The sequence below is a fragment of the Ranitomeya imitator genome, chromosome 3 (assembly GCF_032444005.1).
Source record: "Ranitomeya imitator isolate aRanImi1 chromosome 3, aRanImi1.pri, whole genome shotgun sequence".
NCBI lineage: Eukaryota > Metazoa > Chordata > Amphibia > Anura > Dendrobatidae > Ranitomeya > Ranitomeya imitator.
Genome location: NC_091284.1, coordinates 40,200,995 through 40,225,248, shown reverse-complemented (window position 1 = coordinate 40,225,248; position 24,254 = coordinate 40,200,995). Strand labels below are relative to the sequence as shown.

General features: G+C 46.7%; 1 protein-coding gene across 1 annotated transcript in view; it reads right to left on the bottom strand.

Moving 5' to 3' along the window:
* The window catches only part of LOC138672642 (interleukin-10 receptor subunit beta-like), a 55,006-nt gene extending 31,034 nt beyond the window's left edge, over positions 1-23,972 (bottom strand). Inside the window, exons 1-2 of the mRNA XM_069760810.1 lie at positions 23,830-23,972; positions 13,381-13,501 (exon numbers count right to left, since the gene is read on the bottom strand). Coding sequence (XP_069616911.1) covers positions 13,381-13,501; positions 23,830-23,902 — 194 coding nt within the window. The 5' untranslated portion in view covers positions 23,903-23,972. The remainder of the gene's footprint in view (positions 1-13,380; positions 13,502-23,829) is intronic.
* Positions 23,973-24,254: the final 282 nt, after the last annotated feature.

Here is a 24,254-nt window from a genome sequence, read left to right as displayed (position 1 = left end):
CATTTTCCCCTTTTTTTTTTTAATTTTCCAACCCATCTTACCAGAGACATTTTTTTTTAATTTTTCCATCAATATAGCCTTATGAGGGCTTGTTTATTGTGGGACTAGTTGTAATTTTGAATGTCACCATTCATTCTACTACACAGTGTATTGGAAAGCATGGTGAAATTGCAAAAAAGTGCAATTTAAGAAATTGTGTTGTTTGTTTTTTTCTCCATGTTTACTATATGGTAATATAATTCCCCAGGTCAGTACGAGTACGCAGATACCAAACATGGATAGTTTTTTATTTTTTTTAAATTTAAGTGAAAATTTTGGGCAAATTTGTAAGTAAAAAAGGTTTTGCTTTTGTCGCCATTTTCCAAGAACGTAACTTTTTCATTTTTGGGGGGATCTGGGGCTTATTTTTTTGTGCACTGAGCTGATGTTTTTGCTGATACCATTTGTAGATAGATTTGATGATTTGATCGCCTATTCCAATGTTGCAGCAGCCCCAAAAAATGGAATTCTGGCATTTCAATTTTTTTCTCGTTGTGCCGTATACCGATTGCATTAGTTTATTTTATATGTTGAAAAGTCGCACTTTTACGAACACAGATATCGTACAGACCAAAAGTTTGGACACACCTTCTCATTTGAAGATTTTTCTGTATTTTCATCACTTTGACAATTGTACATTCACACTGAAGGCATCAAAACTATGAATTAACACATGTGGAATTATATACTTAACAAAAAAGTGTGAAACAACTGAAATTATGTCTTATATTCTAGGTTCTTCAACGTAGCCACCTTTTGCTCTGATGATTGCTTTGCACACTCTTGCCATTCTCTTGATGAGCTTCAAGAGGTAGTCCCCGGGAATGGTCTTCCAACAATCTTGAAGGAGTTCCCAGAGATGCTTAGCCCTTGTTGACCCTTTTGCCTTCACTCTGCGGTCCAGCTCACCCCAAACCATCTCGATCGGGTTCAGGTCTGGTGTCTGTGGAGGCCAGGTCATCTGGCGTAGCACCCGATCACTCTCCTTCTGGGTCAAATAGCCCTTACACAGCCTGGAGGTGTGTTTGGGGTCATTGTCCTGTTGAAAAAACAGGACTTTGGTTGCTTACCGTAAAATCTGTTTCTTGGAGCCTTCATTGGGGTACACAGGAAACATTGGGTGTATGCTGCTGACACTATGCAAATAAAAAAAGTTAGCTCCTCCTCTGCAGTATACACCCTACCGACAGGAAGTAGGATATTCAGTTAACCCCTTCATGACCCAGCCTATTTTGACCTTAAAGACCTTGCCGTTTTTTGCAATTCTGACCAGTGTCCCTTCATGAGGTAATAACTCAGGAACGCTTCAATGGATCCTAGCGGTTCTGAGATTGTTTTTTCGTGACATATTGGGCTTCATGTTAGTGGTAAATTTAGGTCAATAAATTCTGTGTTTATTTGTGATAAAAACGGAAATTTGGCGAAAATTTTGAAAATTTCGCAATTTTCACATTTTGAATTTTTATTCTGTTAAACCAGAGAGTTATGTGACACAAAATAGTTAATAAATAACATTTCCCACACGTCTACTTTACATCAGCACAATTTTGGAAACAAAATTTTTTTTTGCTAGGAAGTTATAAGGGTTAAAATTTGACCAGCGATTTCTCATTTTTACAACGAAATTTACAAAACCATTTTTTTTAGGGACCACCTCACATTTGAAGTCAGTTTGAGGGGTCTATATGGCTGAAAATACCCAAAAGTGACACCATTCTAAAAACTGCACCCCTCAAGGTGCACAAAACCACATTCAAGAAGTTTATTAACCCTTCAGGTGCTGCACAGCAGCAGAAGCAACATGGAAGGAAAAAATGAACATTTAACTTTTTAGTCACAAAAATGATTTTTCAGCAACAATTTTTTTATTTTCCCAATGGTAAAAGGAGAAACTGAACCACGTACGTTGTTGTCCAATTTGTCCTGAGTACGCTGATACCTCATATGTGGGGGTAAACCACTGTTTGGGCGCACGGCAGGGCTTGGAAGGGAAGGAGCGCCATTTGACTTTTTGAATGAAAAATTGGCTGCACTCTTTAGCGGACACCATGTCACATTTGGAGAGCCCCCGTGTGCCTAAAAATTGGAGCTCCCCCACAAGTGACCCCATTTTGGAAACTAGACGCCCCAAGGAACTTATCTAGATGCATAGTGAGCCCTTTAAACCCCCAGGTGCTTCACAAATTGATCCGTAAAAATGAAAAAGTACTTTTTTTTCACAAAAAAATTCTTTTAGCCTCAATTTTTTCATTTTCACATGGACAACAGGATAAAATGGATCCTAAAATTTGTTTGGCAATTTCTCCTGAGTACACCGATACTTCACATGTGGGGGTAAACCACTGTTTGGGCACATGGTAAGGCTCGGAAGGGAAGGAGCGCCATTTGACTTTTTGAATGAAAAATTATCTCCATCGTTAGCGGACACCATGTCGCATTTGGAGAGCCCCTGTGTGCCTATGCAATGGAGCTCCCCCACAAGTGACCCCATTTTGGAAACTAGACCCCCCAAGGAACTTATCTAGATGCATACTGAGCACTTTAAACCCCCAGGTGCTTCACAGAAGTTTATAATGCAGAGCCATGAAAATAAAAAATAATTTTTCTTTTCTCAAAAATGATTTTTTAGCCTGGAATTTCCTATTTTGCCAATGGTAATAGGAGAAATTGGACCACAAATGTTGTTGTCCAGTTTGTCCTGAGTATGCAGATACCCCATATGTGGGGGTAAACCACTGTTTGGGCGCATGGCAGGGCTCAGAAGGGAAGGCACTCCATTTGGCTTTTTAAATGGAAAATTATCTCCAATCATTAGCGGACACCATGTCGCGTTTGGAGAGCCCCTGTGTGCCTAAACATTGGAGATCCCCCACAAATTACCCCATTTTGGAAACTAGACCCCCAAAGGAACTAATCTAGATGTGTAGTGAGCACTTTGAACCCTCAAGTGCTTCACAGAAGTTTATAACGCAGAGCCATGAAAATAAAAAAAAAAAATTATTTTCTCAAAAATGAATTTTAGCCCGCAATTTTTTATTTTCCCAAGGGTAACAGGAGAAATTTGACCCCAAAAGTTGTTGTCCAGTTTCTCCGGAGTACGCTGATACCCCATATGTGGGGGTAAACCACTGTTTAGGCACATGCTGGGGCTCGGAAGTGAAGTAGTGACGTTTTGAAATGCAGACTTTGATGGAATGCTCTGTGGGCGTCACGTTGCGTTTGCAGAGCCCCTGATGTGGCTAAACAGTAGAAACCCCACACAAGTGACCCCATTTTGGAAACTAGACCCCGAAAGGAACTTATCTAGATGTGAGGTGAGCACTTTGAACCCCCAAGTGCTTCACAGAAGTTCATAACACAGAGCAGTGAAAATAATAAATACGTTTTCTTTCCTCAAAAATAATTTTTTAGCCCAGAATTTTTTATTTTCCCAAGGGTTACAGGAGAAATTGGACCATAAAAGTTGTTGTCCAGTTTCTCCTGAGTACGCTGATACCCCATGTGTGGGGGTAAACCACTGTTTGGGCACACGTGGGGGCTCAGAAGGGAAGTAGTGACTTTTGAAATGCAGACTTTGATGGAATGGTCTGCGGGCGTCACGTTGCGTTTGCAGAGCCCCTGGTGTGCCTAAACAGTAGAAACCCCCCACAAGTGACCCCATTTTGGAAACTAGACCCCCCAAGGAACTTATCTAGATATGTGGTGAGCACTTTGAACCCCCAAGTGCTTCACAGACGTTTACAACGCAGAGCCGTGAAAATAAAAAATCATTTTTCTTTCCTCAAAAATGATGTTTTAGCAAGCAATTTTTTATTTTCTCAAGGGTAACAGGAGAAATTGGACCCCAGTAATTGTTGTGCAGTTTGTCCTGAGTATGCTGGTACCCCATATGTGGGGGTAAACCACTGTTTGGGCACACGTCGGGGTTCGGAAGTGAGGGAGCACCATTTGAATTTTTGAATACAAGATTGGCTGGAATCAATGGTGGCGCCATGTTGCGTTTGGAGACCCCCTGAAGTGCCTAAACAGTGGAAACCCCTCAATTCTACCTCCAACACACCCCTAACCCTTATCCCAACTGTAGCCGTAACCCTAATCACAACCCTAACCCCAACACACCCCTAACCACAACCCTAACCCCAACACACCCCTAACCACAACCCTAATTCCAACCCAACTCTAAGGCTATGTGCCAACGTTGCGGATTCGTATGAGATTTTTCAGCATCATTTTTGAAAAATCCGCGGGTAAAAGGCACTGCGTTTTACCTGTGGATTTACCGTGGATTTCCAGTGTTTTTTGTGCGGATTTCACCTGTGGATTCCTATTGAGGAACAGGTGTAAAACGCTGCGGAATCCGCACAAAGAATTGGCATGCTGCGGAAAATACAATGCAGCGTTCCCGCGCGGTATTTTCTGCACCATGGGCACAGCGGATTTGGTTTTCCATATGTTTACATGGTACTGTAAACCTGATGGAACACTGCTGCGGATCCGCAGCGGCCAATCCGCACCGTGTGCACATAGCCTAATTCTAAAGGTATGTGCACACGCTGCGGAAAACACTGCGGATCCGCAGCAGTTTCCCATGAGTTTACAGTTCAATGTGAACCTATGGGAACCAAAAATCGCTGTACACATGCTGCGGAAAAACTGCACGGAAACGCAGCGGTTTACATTCCGCAGCATGTCACTTCTTTCTGCGGATTCCGCAGCGGTTTTACAACTGCTCCAATAGAAAATCGCAGTTGTAAAACCGCAGTGAAATGCGCAGAAAAACCGCGGTAAATCCACGATAAATCGGCAGCGGTTTAGCACTGTGGATTTTTCAAATCCGCATAGGACCAGAATACGTGTGCACATACCGAAACCCTAACCCTAGCCCTAACCCTACCCCTAACCCTACCCCTACCCCTAACCCTACCCCTAACCCTACCCCTAACCCTAACCCTAGTTCTTACCCCAACCTTAGTGAAAAAAAAAAAAATTCTTTATTTTTTTATTGTCCCTATCTATGGGGGTGACAAAGGGGGGGGGGTCATTTACTATTTTTTATTTTGATCACTGAGATATAACCTATCTCAGTGATCAAAATTCACTCTGGAACGAATCTGCCGGCCGGCAGATTCGGCGGGCGCACTGCACATGCGCCCGCCATTTTGGAAGATGGCAGCGCCCAGGAAAGAAGACGGACGGACCTCGGGCGGCCAGGTAAGTATAAGGGGGGGGAGATCAGGGCACGGGGGGGGGGCGTCGGAGCACGGGGGGGTGGATCGGATCATGGGGGGGGGTGGATCGGAACACGGGAGGGAGGATTGGAGCACGGGGAAGGATTGGAGCACGGGGTGAGGGATCGCTGTGCGGGGGGGGGGGGTGGATCGGAGCACGGGGGGGTCGCTGTGTGCGGGGGGGGGATCGGAGCACGGGGGGGTCGCTGTGTGCGGGGGGGGGATCGGAGTGCGGGGGGGTTTGATTGGAGCGCGGGGGGTGTGATTGGTGCACGGGGGAAGCGGACAGGAGGACGGGGGAGCGGAGCACAGGACGGAGGGGAGCGGACCACAGATCGGGGGACTGGGGGGGCGATCGGAGGAGTGGGGTGGGGGCACATTAGTATTTCCAGCCATGGCCGATGATATTGCAGCATCGGCCATGGCTGGATTGTAATATTTCACCAGTTTTTTAGGTGAAATATTACAAATCGCTCTGATTGGCAGTTTCACTTTCAACAGCCAATCAGAGCGATCGTAGCCACGAGGGGGTGAAGCCACCCCCCCTGGGCTAAACTACCACTCCCCCTGTCCCTGCAGATCGGGTGAAATGGGAGTTAACCCTTTCACCCGGCCTGCAGGGACGCGATCTTTCCATGACGCATATGCTGCGTCATGGGTCGGAATGGCACCGACTTTCATGACGCAGCGTATGCGTCAAAGGTCGGGAAGGGGTTAAGGAGAAAGCAGTAAGAGAAGCAACATGTAAAAGAGAAAGAAAACTCAAACTGTAACAATATAACACAATAAACAGAGCTGTTCAACTTGAGAGGGTGCTGTGTCCCCCAATGAAGGCTCCGAGAAACAGATTTTACGGTAAGCAACCAAAAATCTTGTTTTCTCCATCGCTTCATTGGGGGGACACAGGAAACCATGGGACGTCCCAAAGCAGTCCCTGGGGAGGGAACAGCAGTCAACTCCAATCAGGTCAGAGGAACTCACTCCGTCGCCTGCAAGGTCTTCCTAGCTAAGCCGGCAGACGCCGAAGTCAGGCATGGAAGTTTCGCAAACATGTGGAGGACCGATCATAGGTCTGTAGAGGTGCAAGGCGGAGACCCTATGTGCACCGCCGAGAGGCGCCCACTTCCCGGGTAGAGTGAGCCTTAACCCAAGGAGGGGGCACTCTGTTCTTGACCCAGTAAGCCTCCAAAATTGCTGTTCTGATCCAGCGAGCAATAGTCACCTTGGAAGCCAGCAGGCCTCTATGCATGCCATCAGGAATGACGAAAAATGAACCCATCTTCCGAGCCAGGTAGACCCTCACCGCCCTGACGAGGTCTAGCTTGTTCAAAGAATACTCCAGAAGACGGGTCGGAGCTGGACAAAAGGAAGGTAGGACGATGTCCTCATTGAGGTGGAAATTGGATACCACCTTTGAAAGGGAGGAAGGAGGAGGCCTCAGGACCACCTTGTCCTGGTGGATAACCAGGAAAGGAGGTCGACAAGAAAGGGCTGCCAACTCTGACACGCGCCAGATAGAGGTGATGGCCACAAGAAAGGCCACCTTCCAAGAAAGAAATGACAAGGAAACCTCCCGGAGAGGCTCAAAAGGGGGGACCCCTCAGGACCTCTAGAACAAGATTGAGATCCCAGGAATCCACAGGAGCCCTATACGGAGGAGCAGCATATGCTACTCCCTGAAGGAAAGTTTTGACCTGTGGTCGGGATGATAACGTCTTCTGGAAGAGGATGGAAAGCGCTGAAACGTGGCCCTTTAGGGAACTAAGGGCAAGACCCACATCCAGTCCTGCCTGGGGGAAGCACAAAATAGAGGGACATAGGTGAAGCGTGACTGGCCTCACACCAGAGGAAATAGGCCCTCTAGGTTCGATAGTAGATCCTGGAGGACGAAGGCTTCCTAGCCTGGATCATAGTATGAATCACCCGATCTGAAAACCCGGACGCTTTTAGAACTGCGGTCTCAACAGCCATGCCGTCAAACTGAGCGACCGAGAATTCGGGTGGCAGATCGGGCCCTGAGACAGGGAGCGTCCACGAGAAGGTTGACAATCGCCGCAAACCAAGATCTCCTGGGCCCATTTAGAGCGACCGGCACCCCTTCCGCCTTGATCTTTTTCAACAGCTTGGGAAGCAGGGGAAGTGGAAATAGATAGGGGAGCATGAACTGCGACCAAAGAATGACCAAAGCATCAACGCCCGCTGAAATAGGATTGCGGGACCTGGAGACAAACCGAGGGACCTTCCTGTTCAGTCGGGACACTGAGGTCCACATCCGGAGTCCCCCATCGAAGGCAAATCTGATGAAAGACCTCTTGATGCAAGGACCATTCCCCTGCCGCGAGACCCTCACGGCTGAGAAAATCAGCGGCCCAATTGTCAACGCCAGAGATATGCACCGCGGATATCACCGGAACCGTTGCCTCTGCCCAAAGGAGGATCTTGGATACCTCGGCCAAAGCCAAGAAGCTCCAAGTTTCCCCCCACCGGTGGTTGACATATGCCACTACTGTGGCATTGTCCGTCTGGATTCAGATTGGCAGACCCCTGAGAATCCTTTCCCACTGAAGAAGGGACAGAAAGATGGCACGTATCTCGAAGACATTGATCGGCAGAGAGGATTCCTGCGCCGACCAACGACCCTGAACGGTCAGGTGACGAAACACCGCACCCCAGCAGAGAAGGCTGGCGTCCGTCGTCACCACCTGCAAGTGAACTGGAAGGAAGGACCTACCTTGGGAGATGAGAGGTGACGTAAGCCACCAATTGAGGGACCGATTGACACGGGACGAAAGCCGAATCAGACTATCCAGAGAAAGGACAAACTTGTCCCACTGTGAAAGAATCGCCTGCTGAAGAGGCCTTGAGTGAAATTGGGCAAAGGGAATCGCTTCCAACGTTACAACCATCCTCCCCAGAACCTTCATGACCGATCGAAAGGAGGGGAGCAGAGGGCCCTGGAGCAAGATAACTGCCCGACGGAGAATGGTTCTCTTCGGGAAGGAAGACTCTTGTCTGACGGGTGTCGAAGAGCATGACTAGAAATATAAGGCGCTGAGAAGGAATAAGGCAGGACTTCTTCCTGTTGACAAGCCACCTGAAATGGGATAGGGTGTCGAGGACGATGGACAGACTTTCCTGAGCCTGAGAAAGGACGGAGCCTTGATGAGAATGTCATTGAGGTACGGAAAGAGTACCAAGCCTCTGATCCTCAAGATGGCTATCAGTGCTGCCATGATCTTTGAGAAAACCCTGGGAGCGGTTGCGAGACCGAACGGCAGGGCGACAAACTGGAAATGCTCCTGATGTACTGCTAAACGAAGGAATCTGTGATGTCCCGGGAATATAGGGACATGGAGGTAGGCATCCTGGATGCCTATGGAGCACAGAAATTCCTGTGCCTCCATGGAAGCGATTGCTGAACGAAGGGATTCCATCCTGAAGTGTCTCAGACGAACCCTCTTGTTCAGTAACTTGAGATTCAAAATGGGACGAACCTTGCCATCTTTTTTTGGTACCACAAATAGGTTCGAATAGAAACCTGTGAAGCGTTCTTTTTCTGGAACGGAAACTATTACCCCGGAACTGAGGAGGGAAGCGGTGGCTGCAAAAAAAAAAAGCGGGACTAGAGCGGGGTCTCTTGAAGGGTGGGATTTGAAGAAACGATCCTGAGGCCGAGAAATGAATTCTATTTTGTATCCTGAGGATACAACTTCACTGGCCCATGCGTCCTCCACTAAGGTGATCCAAACATCCCAGAAGAAAAGGAGACGGCCCCCCAGCTTGGGAGATGCGCTGGGGTCTCGCTGTGAGTCATGCCGAGGTGGATCTTCCAGGTCTAGACCTGGAGTATCTATTTTGGGAGTAGCGGGAACGCCAGGAAGAAGTGGGTCTAAAGGATACCCTCTTCTTTTCTTCTGACGCTGCGACACGACGAAAGAGCTGAAAAGACAGAAATTGTTGCCTAGGAGGAGGCCGGCGAGCTTTGGACTGGGGAAAAAGAGAACTTGTGCCCTCGGTGGCGTCCTTAATAATTTGGTCCAGCTTGGAACCGAACAGACGTGATCCCTAGAAAGGCAGGCTAGTAGGGGACTTTTTTGAAGACAAGTCCGCTTGCCAGGCCTTGAGCGAAACGGTCCGACGGATGGCAACAACATTACTGGACGCCTGAACAGCACAAGACGCGGTTTCCAGGGGAAGAGGAAACCAAATGTTCCGCTGCGTGAGAAATCTGGGTGGCAAGCTCTGCCAGCTGTTCTGGAGCAGCTTTGGCCAGAATGCCCTGACGGAGTTGTTTGGCCCATTTGCATATAAACTTTGAAACCCACGTGGAAGCAAAGGCCGGACATAGAGTAGACGCAGCCGCTTCGAAGGCTGACTTCACAAAGGATTCTATAGTTGGAATCTTTCAGAGATGCTCCACCAGACAGCGGGAGCACCGCGTTGGTAGAAAGTCCAGAAACTAGCGGATCCACAGAGGGAGAAGAAAAGCAGTTGTCGATGAGTTCCTGAGAAAAAGGATATAAGGCGCTTTCCTCTTTGAAAGTGTCTGGTCGGATTCTCTCGTTCTCTGGCCAGAAGCTCCTTGAATTCAGGATGAGGAGCGAAGACCTTGGAAGGCGATTTAGACCGTCTAAACGAAACTGCCTGATCTGCGTGTTCCGTACAGGAATCTTTGATGCCACAGGTCTGATTGATCGCTCCAATGAGGCTCTGAACCATATCCCTCATGCTAGCGATTTGGTTCAAATCCAGCTCCAAATTATCCTCCGAAGGCGCATCAGAGAACGCCTCGCCTGACTCAGGGGAGGAGGAACGGGAGGGAGCCGATCGCAGGGACGGACCGTGGGGCGAGATGGAACAGGAAGAGGACTCAGACCGGCGTTCCTGTCTGGATCTTTTGCGGCCTATATTGGAAGGCTCGGACGGAGCTTCCTGCAACCCGCTGGCTACTGCGGAGGTCTGCAGGGGCGACCGATCAAGCACGGACACAAGGGACTGGGATACCCTTGACAGATCCGCAACCGACAGTGACAGAGAGGAAGCCCAACCTGTAGTGGAAGCTTCACTCAAGCGGAGCGGAAGGGGAATCCTGGGCGGAGGGCATAATGGGGTTGCTTCAGGCCTGACAGAGGGGAGATGACTGACCTGAGGGAAGCTTGCTGTTACAGGACGTACACACAAAGTGTCTGACTAAAGTAGAGGAAGAAGAAGAGGAAGCAGGAGGACGGGAACGACCTCCCTTAGAAAGAGACATGATGAGCGGGCCCCTAAGGAAGATGCCAGAAGGTTAGGGGACAGGAGAGCGGAGGAGGGTGTCAGTCTGCAGTGCAGAGCTATTCACGGAAGATGTCCTGTAGTGGCATCTAGGCAGTAGAGTCTGCAAGGATCGGCGAGATCCTGTGGGAGATATACCGTCCGGATCCACGGGCGAAAAATGCGACCACTTGAGATGAACGGGCCAATGCTCTATTACGCCCCAACTGGGGGGGAAGGAGCTAGCCACGTGTGGCGCCAAGCTAAGAATGTGGTGCGCCAGACGTAGTAAAGGAGCTACTGCACGTTGTGAACAAAGATGATGCCGGTGGGTGGAGCTCCCCGAGAGCAGGAAGGAGGAAGTTAGATGGGCGGGAGAGAAGCCCGCTCGAAGTAAAGGAGAAGAAGGGGCGGAGTCGCGGTGCCGTAATAGGCCCAGCCAGAAGCCGGGGCCTAAGATAGAAATAAAGATGGCGCCGGAGGGCGGAGCTGGAGAGAGGAAGCAAGACGGGCGGGAGAGAAGCCCGCCCAATGGAAAGAGGATGGGGGAGGAGTCATGGCGGATTGTGTAATGTGCAGCGCGGATGCCGACAAAAGGCCACCGCACTGGCGAGGCAGATACCCCCTCCCTGCCCCTGGGAAAATAAGCCGGACACGCATGTGGAACACGTGCTGGAGCTCTCAGAGATCTGTCTGCGTCCCCCCACCCAGGGAACAGAGAACCTCAGCGCTAGCAGTGGCCCTGTGACCCCAACCATGGAAAGGGGGGCTAAATACTCACCTCCTTCATCCCACGTCGGCAGCTCAGAAGAACCCTGGGGAAAGAGAGGTACCTGATAAACCAAGGGATGAATCAGACGTCCAGAATGAAACTTTTGGTGGACGTCCTCGTCTCCTCAAGCTGACAGGCTTTGGTGGGCGAGTGGGTGGGAGACAGAGCTAGGACCGGTTCGGATCTCCTAAACACGCTTGTGTGTTGGGGCTGGGGTCCTGCTGGCAGATCTATGAGGATACGGGGTGGCAGTACACGCCGTACTCAGTCTCTTTGTGGGAGTACAGTGGTGACTGTTCACCTTGTATCCCTCCGGAAACCTGAAAAGGAACGACGCACACTGAGGTAGATATGGGTCTAATGAAAGACCCGTGTCCACCTCCTACTGACACTAAGCTAAACTGAATATCCTACTTCCTGTTGGTGGGGTGTACACTGCAGAGGAGGAGATAACTTTTTTATTTGCACAGTGTCAGCAGCATACACCCCCGTGCTTTCCTGTGTCCCCCAATGAAGCGATAGAGAAATAATTGATGGTCCAGCTAAAAGCAAACCAGATGGAATAGCATGCCGCTGCAAGATGCTGTGGTAGCCATGCTGGTTCAGTATGCCTTCAATTTTGAATGAATCCCCAACAGTGTCACCAGCAAAGCACCCCCACACCATCACACCTCCTCCTCCATGCTTCACGGTGGGAACCAGGCATGTAGAGTCCATCCGTTCACCTTTTCTGCGTCGCACAAAGACACAGTGGTTGGAACCAAAGATCTCAAATTTGGACTCATCAGACCAAAGCACAGATTTCCACTGGTCTATTGTCCATTCCTTGTGTTCTTTAGGCCAACAAGTCTCTTCTGCTTGTTGCCTGTCCTTAGCAGTGGTTTCCTAGCAGCTATTTTACCATGAAGGCCTGCTGCACAAAGTCTCCTCTTAACAGTTGTTGTAGAGATGTGTCTGCTGCTAGAACTCTGTGTGGCATTGACCTGGTCTCTAATCTGAGCTGCTGTTAACCTGCGATTTCTGAGGCTGGTGACTCGGATAAACTTATCCTCAGAAGCAGAGGTGACTCTTGGTCTTCCTTTCCTCGGGCGGTCCTCATGTGAGCCAGTTTCTTTGTAGCGCTTGATGGTTTTTGCCACTGCACATGGGGACACTTTCAAAGTTTCCCCAATTTTTCAGACTGACTGACCTTCATTTCTTAAAGTAATGATGGCAACTCGTTTTTCTTTACTTAGCTGCTTTTTTCTTGCCATAATACAAATTCTAACAGTCTATTCAGTAGGACTATCAGCTGTGTATCCACCAGACTTCTGCTCAACACAACTGATGGCAACAATCCCATTTATAAGGCAAGAAATCCCACTAATTAAACCTGACAGGGCACACCTGTGAAGTGAAAACCATTCCCGGTGACTACCTCTTGAAGCTCATCAAGAGAATGCCAAGAGTGTGCAAAGCAGTCATCAAAGCAAAAGGTGGCTACTTTGAAGAACCTAGAATATAAGACATCATTTCAGTTGTTTCACACTTTTATAATTCCACATGTGTTAATTCATAGTTTTGATGCGTTCAGTGTGAATGTACAATTCTCATAGTCATGAAAATACAGAAAAATCTTTAAAATGAGAAGAAGGTGTGTCCTGGTCTGTACTGAATATAAAAAAAAATAAAAAAAATTTAGGAACTTTTTTTTTTATTCAAAAGAAAAAATCTTAAATAACAGAATTGCTGTTTTACGCTTCCTTCATCCTCCTCCCTTCCAAAAAAAATCCGAAATAAAAATAGATCAAAAAGTCGTAACACCTCTCAAATTGGTACAAATCAAAACTACAGGTCGTACCGCAAAAAAAAAAAAAAAAAAAAAAAAAATTGTCCTATAACTATCGACTGAAAAATAAAAATTGATGTTCCTTGAAATATGTCAACAAACCAATTTTTTTTTTTACGAGGATAATGTACAATTTACATGATACTTCAATACCTAAAGACTCTGTGCCCCCCACCGTTTAGTAACTGAAAAGATTTTCGCAATTTTCACCAAATTGTCGGACTCTTCTACAACAAACAGAAAAGCGGGGAGGAACATACTTGTGATAAACAGCTGTAAAGGTGACGCTTCTTTCATCCGACAGACACTGGTCATCCCAGTCCAACGTCACCTGAAAGCCGTCGGGAGTTCTGGAGATAGAAATTTCAATGGTTTTCTCATCTGTAAAATAAGAATTTTTTGTTTAGTCTAAAAATGATATTCTTTTCCATTTATTGTCAATGTAACCTATGGAGAAAAAAAAATATTGCATTGTTACATGGAAACTGTCAATAAGCAGGATACAGAATGACATGGAGCCATGACACTCAGGTCGGAAGAGCTGCCACAGTCCAAGCACGACAAGCAGACTGCACTCGGATGACATTTGAGTGCAGTTAGATTTCCGCTGACTGTCAAAATGAAGGAGACAATTTTTTCTCCGCCTTCTCATCCGAGAGAATTGGATCACACTTTGATCAAACGCTAACCAGCTTCTCTCCGATGAGACGTCTGCACCCGCCCTAACAATAATAATCCCTATAAAAACATATAGGACGTGTCCATCAAGGCGATGTGTGATAATTCTGGGCAAATACCCAATTATGCCCGGCCCTACTGCTGTTCGGATCTGATAAACTCCGCCGGCTCTCATCACAGCAAAGTGCAGACACGAGGGCGGACACAAGGATTATGTATCTGCCCCATAGACTGGAGGCCGCAGGAAACCCAGAAGTGACGATAATACACCGTGTGCAGAATTATTAGGCAAGTTGAATTTTAGAGGATTATTTTTATTATTGATCAACAACTATGTTCTCAATCAACCCAGAAGACTCATAAATATCAAAGCTTAATATTTTTGGAAGTTGGAGTGTTTTTTTTAGATTTGGCTATCTTAGGAGGATATCTGTTTGTGCAGGTAACTATTACTGTGCAGAATTATTAGGCAACTTAATAAAAACCAAATATATTCCCATCTCACTTGTTTATTTTCACCAGGTAAACCAATATAACTGCACAAAATATAGGAATAAACATTTCTGACATGCAAAAACAAAACCCCAAAAAATGAGTGCCCAATATCACCACCTTTCTTTATGATGACACTCAGCAGCCTCCATCCATAGATTCTGTCAGTTGCTTGATCTGTTTACGACCAACATTGCGTGCAGCAGCCACCAGACACTGCTCCGAGAGGTGGACTGTTTTCCCTCCCTGTAGATCTCACATTTTATGAGGGACCACAGGTTCTCTATGGGGTTCAGATCAGGGGAACAAGGGGCCATGTCATTATTTTTTCTTCTTTGAGACCTTTACTGGCCAGCCACGCTGTGGAGTAGTTGGAGGCATGTGATGGAGCATTGTCCTGCATGAAAATCATGTTTTTCTTGAACGATACCGACTTCTTCCTGTACCACTGCTTCAAGAAGTTGTCTTCCAGAAACTGGCAGTAGGTCTGGGAGTTGAGCTTCACTCCATCCTCAACCCGAAAAGGTCCCACAAGTCCATCTTTGATGACACCAGCCCACACCAGTGCCCCACCTCCACCTTGCTGGCGTCTGAGTCGGAGTGGAGCTCTCTGCCCTTTACTGATCCAGCCTCTGGCCCATCCATCTCGCCCATCAAGAGTCACTCTCATTTCATCAGTCCATAAAACCTGTGAAAAGTCAGTCTTAAGATATTTCTTGGCCCAGTCTTGACGTTTTATCTTATGTTTCTTCTACAGAGGTGGTCGTTTTTCAGCCTTCCTTACCTTGGCCATGTCCCTGAGTATCGCACACCTTGTGCTTTTTGTTACTCCAGTAACATTGCAGCTCTGATTGCAGCAATTTTGTCCGCCAGAATGGTAAAGCCAGTGACTGAGGGCAGATATTAATAGCCTGGAGAGGGTCCACGGTTATTGGCCCCCCCCTGGCTAAAAACATCTGCCCCCAGCCACCCCAGAACAGGCACATCTGGAAGATGCGCCTATTCTGGCACTTGGCCACTCTGTTCCCATTCCCGTGTAGCGGTGGGATATGGGGTAATGAAGGGTTAATGCCACCTTGCTATTGTAAGGTGACATTAAGCCTGGTTAATAATGGAGAGGCGTCAATCTATCCATTATTAATCCAATAGTACGAAATGGTTAGGCTTAATTAATTAGGCTTAACCCTCCGTCACATACAATATTCGGACTAACGAGTTCACATACAATGTGCCTGTCAGGCGCCTGCTGGAAAAATACCTATAATATCTAATGTTTGCAATTTCAGTGCTCTAAAAGTGATCAGTGACCTTCATAGGGATGTAATAAAAGAGACTACACATAATCAGTTGCAAAAAAAAACATTTACTTAACATAAAACTAATAACTATGAAATACAAACTTTTCAAAACTCCCGCCAAATAGTCCCCAGTTCGACTCTCTCAAAAAAAGTACAAAGAAAATTTTTGAACACAAACTTAATTTTAAGGTACCTTAAGTACTATTAAAAACATATTCAATCATAAGTAGATGCTGAGGTTTCCCCAGAAAAGTCACACTTGCAGAGCAAATAGCAAGAATTACACACCATTTTTGCATGTGTCAGGCAAATTGCTTTATGACATTTGAGACATTCATAATTTGAAAGCCTTCTGGTTCCGCTTTCCGTTTGGCAGGTGGTGCATCTCCTTCTTTTGTGAGGTGGTGCAGATGGTGACTTTTCATCATCTTCTGGGCGGAACCTTTTGAGCTGAACTTGAAGGCGAGAGGGGATACCGATTGTTTTCACGCTTCTCCTGCGTAGCTCTCCAAGTACTAGTTCATGGGCCAATTTTTTCAGATACAATCGTCTACGGAGTGGTTCAAGCTTGTTTTCAAGATAAATTACTTGTGAATTTATACCACCCAAATTCAACATAGCAAAAAATATGACCATTGGCCAGCGTTTGATGTTTCTGCTGACGTTGAAAGTGGAGCACATCTGATCTGCTGTATCCACACCCCCTTTGGTGGCATTGTAAAATGTAATTATCTCCGGGTTTTTTTCTGCCCCAGTCCCAGGATCGATGGCAGCATCATCATGAAGTGTTGATAGAAGAAGTACGATTTTTTTGGCATGTGGTACATAGGAAACTAAAGCCTTTCCATTATGGAATGCAAACACACTGCTGTACTGCTGTCTCTCTTTCACACTTACAAACTGTGGCGGCAATTCCCTTTTGCTTTTTCTTACAGTTCCCACATATGACAGCTTTTGAATTTTCAGATAATCAATCAGATCACAACTTGTAAACCAATTGTCAGCTGTAATATTGCGACCCGATCCAAATAAGGGTTCAGCCAGTCTTTTTACAACATCAATGGGTTTGTTGCTCACACAGTAAGGACCTTGTGGTTGTTTTCCTGCATAAACTTCCAGGTTGTAAGTGTAGGTCTTACTGGCATCAACAAGGGCATACATTTTTATTCCATATTTGTTTGGCTTTGATGGAATATATTGACGAAAGGCACATCTACCACGAAAACCAGGGAGCATTTCGTCAATAGTGAGATTCTCTCCAGGGTAATAACTTTGTTTACAGTTTACAACAAATCTTTGAAATATATCACGAATTGGAGCAAGTCGGTCATGTGTTTTGCGTTCGGTTCGGGTAGTTCGGTCGTCAAACCAAAGGCAACGAATTAGAATCTTGAATCTGTTTATGGACATAACAAGGCTAAATTTTTCAACTCCATCCCCATCTTTACCCCAAAGTTCCTCCAAACTTTGTCTATTTGCCCTATAAGCTCCTGCAAGGTACAGTAATCCAAAAAAAGCACGCAGTTCTATTTCATCTGTGGGCTTGATGGTTCTGTTGCAGATGTACTTGTCCTTTATAATGTCTATATATTGGTTGGTATATGTGACAATAGAGTCCAGAATGTCATCTGTAAATATACTGTTCCAGCATTCAACTGCAGTTTTTGCATTACGTGCAGTTCCTATTACTGCAGGAAGGTGAGTAATAATGTTTAAAGGTTCCCTACGTTTTTTCTGGAATGGCTTCTTGTTCCATTTAGTATTTTTATCTTTTCCAATATAATATGATCCAACTTCTTCATCCTCACCACTGTCACCATCTTGCTCTGTTTCAGAATCCAGGACACATTCTTCCACCTCATCATGAGAATCAATCTCACTTTCCTCTCCTAAATCCTCATTCAGTGTGAGGTCTCTATCATCTAACAGCATGTTTGTTACTTCCTCAACATCAAGTTGTTTGGATAAATTGTACATTTTCCTCTCCATTTCAGCAGATAATCTGAAGCAAGAGAAGGAATATGTTAGGGAACTACTGTATATGCCTGAGCAGCACACTTTCTTTTATAAAATCTCCCTTATTTCTATGAAATATCCTCACATTTTGTGCTCTACATTCATAAAACAAGCTAAATAAACTATTGTGATGAATAAAAACATAAAATACCAACCTTACTGAATGTGACGTATTCACATACAATGAGCCTGAGAGATCTGTGCAGCTATATCCTCTCCCCTGAAGCTCTGAAATCCAACTGTGATATCAGGTTTCACAGACCTTCAAGAGACAGGAGACTACCTGGAGGGAGGGGGTTTCCTCACAATCTGGTGAGGAAGGAGAAATGAAAGTAAAAGAGAAGCGCCTGTCAGATCAGTTGTATGTGACGGAGGGTTAATGTCACCTTACAATAGCAAGGTGACATTAACCCTTCATTACCCCATATCCCACCACTACACGGGAATGGGAACAGAGTGGCCAAGTGCCAGAATAGGCGCATCTTCCAGATGTGCCTGTTCTGGGGTGGCTGGGGGCAGATGTTTTTAGCCAGGGGGGGGGGGGCAATAACCATGGACCCTCTCCAGGCTATTAATATCTGCCCTCAGTCACTGGCTTTACTACTCTGGCGGAGAAAATGCGCAGGAGCCCACGCCAATTTTTTCCGCGATTTAACCCTTTAATTTAAAAGCTAGAGCGCCCAAATTTTGCACATTAGTAGTGTGGAATATGCAAAAAAAATGGGGATATGAGATGGTTTACTGTTATGTAACCATGTCTCATATCATGTCGGGTTTAGGAAGGAGATAGCAAAAGCCGGTAATTGAATTACCAGCTTTTCTCCTATCTAGCGCTGGATGAAATATTAATATATATATATATATATATATATGTCTCGCTGATTATATATATTACGGAGGAGATACAGACCACTATTTTGGGGACTTTTCTGCGTATTACGGCCGTAATATACGGACCGTATTGTCATACACTGAGTGTGAGGCCGGCCTAATTCTGCACACAGTGTAATAATAAACCCTTGTTACCTTCTTATGTAGTCTTATCACGGAAACCACAGAAGTGAAAACAAAAAGGGAAACTGACAGCAGGGGAATTCCACTCACAGGGATCAGCGCCAAAGAGATGACTCAGAGGCTGCAAAACCAGAAGTGGACGACGTCTTATCCCCCGACAAACCAAACGATTTTTGCTTCTTTTTGTTTTATCTCCCCTTCTTCCGAGGATCGTAACTTTTTTTTTTTTATCGAGTTGTAGTTATGAATGAAACTATTTATTTTACTGTATAATATACTGAAAGTTGGCTGAGGAGAAAGAAAAATCAATATGAGAAGAAATGGTTAAAAAAAACAAAAACTATTTTGACCTGAATTTTTAGGTCAGCACGGTTACAGCAATACCAAATAGGTGTTTTTGGTTTTTTTTTACATTAGTGATAGAAAAAAACAAACAACAAATTGCTTGTGTCGACACCGGGAACTTTTTTTTAAATTATCATTATTACTAGATGGTGGCCCGATTCTAACGCATCGGGTATATTGCCCAGCCACGTAGTATGTTGCCCAGCCACGTAGTATATTGCCCAGCCACGTAGTATATTGCCCAGCTACGTAGCATATTGCCCAGCCACGTAGTATATTGACCAGCCACGTAGTATATTGCCCAGCCACGTAGTATATTGCCCAGCCACGTAGTATATTGCCCAGCCACGTAATATATTGCCCAGCCACGTAGTATATTGCCCAGCCACGTAGTATATTGCCCAGCCACGTAATATATTGCCCAGTCACGTAGTATATTGCCCAGCCACGTAATATATTGCCCAGCTACGTAATATATTGGCCAGCCACGTAGCATATTGCCCAGCTACGTAGCATATTGCCCAGCCACGTAGTATATTGCCCAGCCACGTAGTATATTGCCCAGCCACATAGTATATTGCCCAGCCACGTAGTATATTGCCCAGCCACGTAGTATATTGCCCAGCCACATAGTATATTGCCCAGCCACGTAGTATATTGCCCAGCCACGTAGTATATTGCCCAGCCACGTAGTATATTGCCCAGCCACGTAGTATATTGCCCAGCCACGTAGTATATTGCCCAGCCACGTAGTATATTGCCCAGCCACGTAGTATATTGCCCAGCCACGTAGTATATTGCCCAGCCACGTAGTATATTGCCCAGCCACGTAGTATATTGCCCAGCCACGTAGTATATTGCCCAGCCACGTAGTATATAGCACAGCCCACGCAGTATATAACAGTGGCCACGTAATATCTAGCACAGCCCACGGAGTATATAACACTGCCTATGTAGTATACAGCACAGAGCCACGCGGTATCTAACACAGCCCACGTAGTATACAGCAGTGTGGGCACCATATCCCTGTTAAAAAAAATAATTAAAATAAAAAATACCATAGTTATATACTCACCTCCTGGGATCCAGCGGAGCTTTGGTGATACGCACGCGACTGCCGCCATCTTCCGTTCCCAGGATGCATTGTGAAATTACACAGATGACTTAGTGGTCTCACTAGACCGCTAAGTCTTCTGGGTAATTTTGCAATGCATCACTGGGAACGGAAGATGGCGGCAGGTGCGAGCGGCTCAGCGGACAACGGAGGGTGAGAATAGCAGGTTTTTAGTTTTTTTATTTTTAACATTACATTTTTTTTTTACTATTGATGCCGCATCAATAGTAAAAGGTTGGGAACACACAGGGTTAATAGCGGCGGTAACGGAGTGCGTTACCCGCGGCATAACGCGGTCCGTTACCGCCGGCATTAACCCTGTGTGAGCGGTGACCGGAGGGGAGTATGCGGGCGCCGGCCACTGACTGCGGGGATTAAGGAGCGGCCATTTTTTTCCGGACTGTGCCCGTCGCCGATTGGTCGTGGCTGTTTTGCCGCGACCAATCAGCGACTTGGATTTCCAGGACAGACAGAGGCCGCGACCAAAGAATATCCGTGACAGACAGACAGACGGAAGTGACCCTTAGACAATTATATAGTAGATTATTATTATGCCATGATCGTATTTTATTGCATTTTTGGGGAAGTGCAGTGAATAAGATAACGGAAATTCTGGCGTTTCCATTTTTTTTCTCTTTGTTGTTCAATATAAGAGTTAAATAATGTTATCGCATATATATCAAAATGTTCATGGACCTTGACGACAAAAAAAAAAAAAAAAAAGAAACCAAGATGGAATCGATCTTTTGTTGCCCCCTTTGCCGTAACGCTGGCCAAAAAAATGCGTTGTGATCATAACGTCAAATGTACCCCAAAAAGTTAATAAAAACACCAGCGTAAAAACTAAAAAATGTTTCCGATCTCCAAAAAATATGATCTATTTTATTAAAATATTATACATTTTTATGTATTTCATTTATATATTACTATATGTATATATTTTTTTAAACTACTATACAGGATTGGTATTGCTGTAATGGTACTGACCTGGAGAATCAGATTTACAGATCATTTTTACAGCACAAGGAAGGTTGTAAAAAATAATAATAATTTAGCAGTTTTCTATTTTTCCACAATTTTATCACACTTGGATTTTTTTTTCACTCCCATGTTTCACTACATCACAGGGAAAAATGAATGGCGTCATTCAAAATAAATAATAATAATGTGCAACTATTTTTTTTGCTACGGGCAACAATTGGATTTCCTCTTGGATAGTTTTGATAAATTTTGCGTAGGGTGCTTTACATAATGCCAGTGTGGTGAACGATGGGGAAAAAAAAAAGACAAAAAGCTCAAGATACAGGAAGGCAAAGACGTGTGTGTGGTCACCGAGGAAATAATGTCTCAGCATTGGCACAGGAAGAAAGAAAAATAAGTAAAATACATGTGTGAAGCTGCAGCTGGTTCTATATTACTGCTGGGAATTTTTTAAAATTTAATACAGGATTCCTTGACCAACTGGTATGAGGGGTTGAGTTTATTTTTTTTTTGCAATAAAAAAAAAAAAACAACATTCTATTTTTCCCCCGACACGGACCTCGCACGGCCCTTACCCCGACACAGGACCCACGGCCCTTTCCCCCCCCCGGACTCCGCACGGCCCTTGACCCCGACACTGACCGCGCACGGCCCTTCCCCCGACACGGGCCCCGCACGGCCTTTCCCCCGACACTGACCGCGCACGGCCCTTCCACCGACACGGGCCCCGCACGGCCCTTCCCCCGACACGGGCCCCGCACGGCCCTTCCCCCGACACGGTCCCCGCACGGCCCTTCCACCGACACGGGCCCCGCACGGCCCTTCCACTGACACGGGCCCCGCACGGCCCTTCCCCCGACACGGGCCCCGCACGGCCCTTCCCCCGACACGGGCCCCGCACGGCCCTTCCCCCGACACGGGCCCCGCACGGCCCTTCCCCCGACACGGGCCCCGCACGGCCCTTCCCCCGACACGGGCCCCGCACGGCCCTTCCACTGACACGGGCCCCGCACGGCCCTTCCCCCGACACGGGCCCCGCACGGCCCTTCCCCCGACACGGGCCCCGCACGGCCCTTCCCCCGACACGGGCCCCGCACGGCCCTTCCCCCGACACAGGCCCCATCCTCCTGACACAGGCCCCGCACGGCCCTTCCCCCGACACAGGCCCCGCACGGCCTTTCCCCCGACACGGTCCCCGCACGGCCCTTCCCCCGACACGGGCCCCGCACGGCCCTTCCCCCGACACGGGCCCCGCACGGCCCTTCCCCCAACACAGGCCCCACCCTCCTGACACAGGCCCCGCGGCCCTTACCCCGACAAGGGCCCATACTCAATGTGACTTCCATTTCTGGACACAGAACTTTCTCCCCAAACATTATTTTTAATCAGTTTAAGGCCTGTGGTGTTTTTTTTTTTGCTTCGAAATCAAAGAAAAATGTCATATTTCTTGTTAGGTGCAGATGTAATATGGAATAATGATATAAGGAGGAAAAAAAAAGAGCATGAACCGCACATCCCAAAACCATACGTTGATCTAAAGCCGCGAGGCAAAAATGTATATACTGAACATGAGGTTTTCAGTTTAACATTCTGATCAGACTGTATGAAGCCCACTGCCACTTCACTGCAAACCTCGTAGTGGGTCCTATCGCCCTAACGGAGCGGAGCCGTGCGGCGCCCACCGCCACAGCGGCCATGCACCAGCAGGGCGGACGGCCTGTTGCCCCACAGCACCCATGCTGCAAGACTGAGTCCCCAAGACTCCAGACCGCGCCGCCCCACCAGCACAAAGCCACAGCAACAATGGCCGCCACACAGCACCAGCACCAAAATGGCTCCGCTCCGTTAGGGCGATAGGACCCACTATGAGGTTTGCCGTGAAGGGGCAGTGGGCTTCATACAGTCTGATCAGAATGTTAAGCTGAAAACCTCATGTTCAGTATATAAATTTTTGCCTCGCGGCATTAGATCAACGTATGATTTTGCGATGTGCGGTTCATGCTCTTTTTTTTTTTTTTCTTTTTTGCAAAGCATGGAATAATGATATATTTTGTGCAGTGCGGCATGGCTGGGATTGCAGAGCATCAATTCTGCTGCAGATTTCCATACAATTGGCAGGATGAGCTGTACTTTGTAGCGACCTATGGGGACTAGTGATGAGCGAGTGTACTTGTTGCTCGGGTGTTCTCCGAGTATTTCTTACTGTTCGGAGATTTAGTTTTCATCGCCTCAGCTGGATGATTTACAGCTACAGAAATGTGGGGATTCCCTAGCAACCAGGCAACCCCCACATGTACTCAGCCTGGCTAGCAGCTGTAAATCATGCAGCTGCCTCAACAAAAACTAAATCTTCGAGCACTTACAAATACTCGGAGGTCACCCGAGCGTGCTCTGGAAAACCCGAGCAACGAGTATACTCGCTCATCACTAATGGGGACATCACAAATGGCGGTCACTAAGGAGTTCAGAATGATAGCCCCGTACACCCTGGAGGACATTTCACTTGAACCACTAGGATTGCAGCTGTCATTTCATCAAGTCAGAGAAGAGAATGTAAGCAGCAATGTAATTGGCTGATATGGAAGCTCCAATTTTGCCATCGAACTACCAGCCAATGTGATTGCACCTTTTAATTTTTCACGTTAAAGAGAATAATGGAAGCAGCAATGTGATTGGTTAATACACACAGTGGCGTCACTTACTGCACAGAGAATGGCAGGAGTATAGTGGGCACAGGGCAGTAAACACGCCACATTGTCAGTGTGACTTACCTTCCGACCCGGCTGCCATCATAGGCAGAATCAGCAGCAGAGTCAAGAGCGTCCCCGCCATACCCTGCCTCATCCTCCTCGGATCTCCTGTGTTGTACCAGCCTGTGGTTGTTCCACTCCACAAGCTTCATCCCTCCCACCACAAATGACAGTATGACACCTCCTTCCAGGGCTGGATCTTTCACACAAAACATACCTCTAAAATTCGGAATCAGCGGCCATTTTGTTGAAGTCAAACCCTCGTTGTACTCTATGGAGTGAACTCAGGAAAATAGCCGCGGAGACAGGGACAGAAGCGAACTGCATTGTGGGTGGGTTAATTCGTTGATGAGAAAGAGGATATTGGGTAAGGATGTTTGTGGCAAAATGCTATCATGTCCTCCACACACACAGTGCCCCCACTACAGCTCCCAGCAGGGCCCCCA